The sequence below is a fragment of the Montipora foliosa genome, chromosome 6 (assembly GCF_036669935.1).
Source record: "Montipora foliosa isolate CH-2021 chromosome 6, ASM3666993v2, whole genome shotgun sequence".
Lineage (NCBI taxonomy): Eukaryota > Metazoa > Cnidaria > Anthozoa > Scleractinia > Acroporidae > Montipora > Montipora foliosa.
In genome coordinates, this window is record NC_090874.1 from 36,716,233 (window position 1) to 36,721,232 (window position 5,000).

The 5,000-nt window shown below is 37.4% G+C and overlaps 1 protein-coding gene across 1 annotated transcript in view; it reads left to right on the forward strand.

The window, feature by feature from the left end:
- LOC138007255 (uncharacterized) overlaps positions 1-5,000 on the forward strand; it is a 12,358-nt gene that overhangs the window by 5,962 nt on the left and 1,396 nt on the right. Inside the window, exons 4-5 of the mRNA XM_068854057.1 lie at positions 2,105-2,349; positions 3,946-4,124. Of these exons, the coding sequence (XP_068710158.1) occupies positions 2,105-2,349; positions 3,946-4,124 (424 nt within the window). The remainder of the gene's footprint in view (positions 1-2,104; positions 2,350-3,945; positions 4,125-5,000) is intronic.

Below are 5,000 nucleotides of genomic sequence, written 5' to 3' on the forward strand. Positions count from 1 at the left end.
TCTGTTATGAACTCCAGTGGAGTTTATCCAACAACCCAAGTATTTACATTCTTTTATTTTTTACTCAGATTAATAATTTATTTTACTCCTCAATTAGTCTTAATTGATCCATTAATTTCAATTCTTTTTATCAATTTTCTAACTCTTGTATGAATTAAAGAAAGTTACAAAATGTCTAGTTTAGTTTGAGAAGTAAATGGAGTCTGACACTGACAATTTTGTAATGTTAAATACAAGGTTAACAGTAACTTAAGCAAGAAGTTTCGACCAAAAATCTTTCAATGGTCTTCGTCAGTTTACAATGACAAAAAACAACAGCTTTTCTTAAAGGACCATTTTCAACCTACAGGCATTGCGTGCCATGCAACAAATTTCAAATGAAAATCCCGTCAAAGCTGAAATTCATCTAATCAGATTGCTACAATAAGCAATTTCCATAACAAAAACAAATGGTCGAAAAGCCTGTGGGTTAAAGGTGGGCCTTAAACAGTTCACAGCTTGCCCATGTTAATGTTAACTGTTAAGAAAAACCATTGATTTTTGTCATTCTAAACTGCCCAAGGCCAAAGATTTTGGGTTGAAACATCTTGCTTTAAAAATGTTGTACTTAACATTACAAAAAAAGTCAGCGTCAGACACTGCATTTATTTCTTATTATGTCCATCCCTGACTGCAGTTTTAAAGGCCCACCTTCAACCGACAGGCCTTTCTACCGTTTGTTCTTATTACCGAAATTCGCATTGCTTATCGCAGTGATCTGATTTGGTGAATTATAGCCACAGACTGGATTTTCATATGTGAAAATTGTTCCACTGCACACAATGCCTGTCGGTTGAAGGTGGGCCTTTAATGTTTTCTGTTTGTTTAGTTTGGTTCATTCTCAATTCATCACCCAAGTGGTGAGGGTAACTTAACAGTAGTGAGCCTTTTACAGGGACATTATACTGTACTGCAGGGTTGGGACCTCAGTGCCCAGGTACTCTATGCAAATAGTGTGTGCATTGTTTAACCCATGGAGTCCTGAACCGTCCTCCATTGATGAGTAAAATCGTCTAGCTTTAGACAGAGTAAAATCTATTGATAACATTGAAACAAATGATTACATGGTGAAGAGCCCCAAACTGCAATGGGCCTTATTCACGCGGCGGCCATATTGGCCATAGACAATAGATTTCTTACCCCAAGCCTTGAATTGAAATGTTTGGAAACAAGTTTCGGTGGTGCAAATCAAACGTTTTCAATCACTTGGGATTAAGGCCAGTTGGCTACTACCAGTGTTTACAAAGCCTGGTTTATGAACTCTGAAGACAAATTTAATTTGTGCGGGTCAAAGCAAATTTGAATGCAGTGCAGCTGTGTGAAGTTGTGTTGCCCTCACCACAGGACCACATCACCTCCCTAACCCATTAACCTCTGTGAGTGAGACTGAACAGATTTTACTCTGTCCAAGGCCAGATGATTTTACTCATTAACTGGGGAGAGTTCTATGGCATTTGAGGTGTCAATAGGTTAAGCAGTCTGGGCCACCTTCTTTGCTCCTTGCCTCTGGGCCTTGAGACCAAATAATAATTAACATTAGTATCACCTAACTAGTGGACTAATGCAAATCCTGCATTTTGATTGGCTACATGTATGCTAGTAGAGGACTATTAGTGTTAGTCCTCGAGTAGCGAAAAGCATGACGCTTTCTTTCGTTTTATTCCCAAATAAAGATTTCTTCAACTTGCATTTGCTAACTTTATTATTGCCTTTTCTGTCCGACTAGTTAGGTGATACTAAAACAATTAGACCCTTCGCCCTCAAGGGCCACGGGTCAATAGCCCATTTAGCTTCGCCTCATGGGCTATTGACAGGGCTACGGGTCTAATTTGTTAAATAGTCCAATTTTGATGTATTAAAATTCAGCTTAAAACAAATTCGATTTCGATTATGATTAGACTTGTATAAGTCTACTCCTGGAACCTAGAGATGATGCCTTTTTTCTACAACTGAATTTTAATATAATTATTGAAATTGGGCTCTTTGTGGGTGTTGCTGTAGTCTTGCATAACATATTTATTAATAATAATAATTATTATAATTATTGTCTGTGCCTATTTTGTAGGCCTACATTTGGGAACAATGGTTTGCAATTATTGAACCATATGCCACTGTTATTCCATATATGGTGGGTATTGGCAACCATGAACAGGATCATTTATCAGGAGGGTCCAAAGACCCCAGCGGAGCCCCAGGGGAAGGGTTCCATCCTTGGTGGGCTCCTGGATATGGCACTGATTCTGGTGGTGAATGTGGAGTCCCAATGTATTACCGTTTTCATATGCCAGATAATGGAAATGCAGTTTGGTGGTGAGTAATAACAGTCATCTGATTGTTGATTTTTGATGTATGCAAGGCTGTTATGTTACACACTGTACATGTAACTAAACAGCCACTAGCTTTATTTTTTGCCTGCAGTGAGATTAGCCTGCTACTGTAAACACTTGTGTATTAAGCCATTATTGTAGATAATTCACACCCTTTTTTGAAGCCCAACGTGTAGATAAAAGCCTGGAGAACTTGAGATGAGCTTTGTTGCTTTTTGGTGAAAACTGAGTTATCAGTTCTGTGCCTGTTGAGGATTCGAAGATCAATTGAAAGGAAAAGAATACCAGTTTGTTTCCCTTTTGATCTAAGTTCTATCATTATCAAAAATAATTATATTATTTTGCCAAGATGTTCCACATATTTATTGCTCATTGAATGAATTGGTGTGCTAAGTAACCAAGCAATCCTTCAAAGATAAAATGTAGATGTCTGGACACCAGGAAAACACAATCACAAATTATGGTATCTTAGGGGTACTTAAATATCGTGTGTATAGAGGTATACTGTATAATATGGAAGCCATTAGTTGGAGAAAGGCTCATCACTGAACAGTAGTTTTGACAGTACCATGAACAAATTTAACACATTTATACAGTGGGACACTTGTTTTTAGAATTCTGCCAAATCCATTGGTATTTCGTTGCACATGGTGGAAAGATCTCTGTTGAGACTTCAGGTAGAAGAAAACATGACAAGCAGCATTGAGGACAAAAAATGGAGAATTACATCAATTCCGACTCCTAGTTGTTGAAGTTGTAATTAAGCAGTAATCAATAATTGATTTTTTCTTCACTTGAAGTTGAAAGCAAGACAAGATTATGTATTAGACCTTGACAAGAATATCGACGTTTTAGGAGTGACCACGTCTCATAATAGAACAGGTTTTCAGAATGATTTTTAATCTTTATATAATCATTTCAGATGTTACAACAACAATGTAGCTTTCTTCGTGACCCCAAACCATGATGATCTTACAGACAAGTAGCACTCCAAATTTTAGGCCCAAAATCCAATCGAAAATGTGTATCCAGCACACAGGTGTTTAGAAAAGTTAAAGTTCGTTAATGAGGAGGGATTTCAGTAAGAGCCAGTCCATTGACAGTCTTGTAACCCACTTGAGGAGAGCTTATTTTTTACATAAAGGCTTGTTGTGTACATTTGAGTCCTTAATGAAATGGTTATGTTTGTCTTTGTGAGCGTTACTGTAAGTTATGGCTTGGCTGCCTAACAGCTGTATTTTTACAATGACTGCAAAATTCTCGCGCGCTCATTGGCTAATTTTTATTGCCAATAAGCGGACACACACATAAATTTATTATTTATGCGATAATGACGCGATATTGATATGAATTTCGTCATAACATTGTCAAAGTAGTCTGCATATCCACTTGGCTATCGCCTCCACAGCTACTTTGACAATGTTATATGACGAAATTCATGATCAATAACAGGACAGACGCATGAAAAACGGACATCAATTTGTACTATCCTGTGACTTTTCATCACGTGACGTAAATTAGCCAATAAAATCACCCGAAAATTAATGGATGACTTATAATAAGTATTCTTGATCTTCAGGTACAGCTTTGATTATGGCAGCATTCACTTCATGATGATGAGTACAGAGCACAACTTCACAGAGGGGTCTCCACAGTATAAGTGGATGGAAAATGACTTGAAGAGTGTCAATCGCACTCTTACCCCATGGGTAGTGACTGCTGGTCATCGGCCCATGTACACAAGTCAGATAGAGTCATGTGAGTAGTATGTGATTTGATACAGAAGCTGGCACAAGATTACTAACAATAATTGCGACCGACCTCACATAGAAGGCCCTTCTTGGTTTGAACTTGTCCATCTTTCTCTTGTCTTACTCTCTATTCACCCAATCAGTGCCTTCCTTTCCTTGGAAAGCAACGTCAGAGACAGTCCTTCAAAGACTAGAAATCTCATTTTTGGAAATGTTAGTGTTTATTTGTTTGCACAAAAGATGTACTGTTAGAATTAAGGAACAGGGTGTCCGAGATATTTTTCTTCATATAAAGCATTTTCCCAAGTAAATCGATTGTAAATTGGACTTGGTTATATGTGGTGAAATTGTTGATTGTCTATGACTTTCAGTCGTGGCAAAAATCTTGCAAAAGTTTGGGTCATTTTCAAGCTAGTACGGGGCGTGGTGGGGCGTAGGCCCCTTCTAAATTTGGCATCACAAATTAGTTTGCATCGGTGTTTTCGAATGATTTTGTGTTGCAAAAAAAAGGATTAACGTTACACTTCGGCTAAACTCATTCCTCTCACTGTAATTATTAGTCGTAGTTGAAGAAAACTTCAAACAGATTTTCACTAATTCAAAGGTTCATAGAAAATCGAGCTTTTCAATATTGTTTCTTATTTTTTTCCTATGGAAATTAAGTACTTATTTTCAGTGAAAAAGAAATAAAGTTTATGTGCATGAAAAAAATATGTTACAAAATAGTACGTTTCTTGTCTGTTTACTGTAGTGGCTGTCTAATATGTAATCTTTAGGAAGAATAGAACGAACCAGGTTCAACAACGGAAGCTTGTGAGGGTTGAACCATTCAACAAGCTTTAGTCCATAGTCGACAGTCTGCTATACTACTGGGACGTCTAGA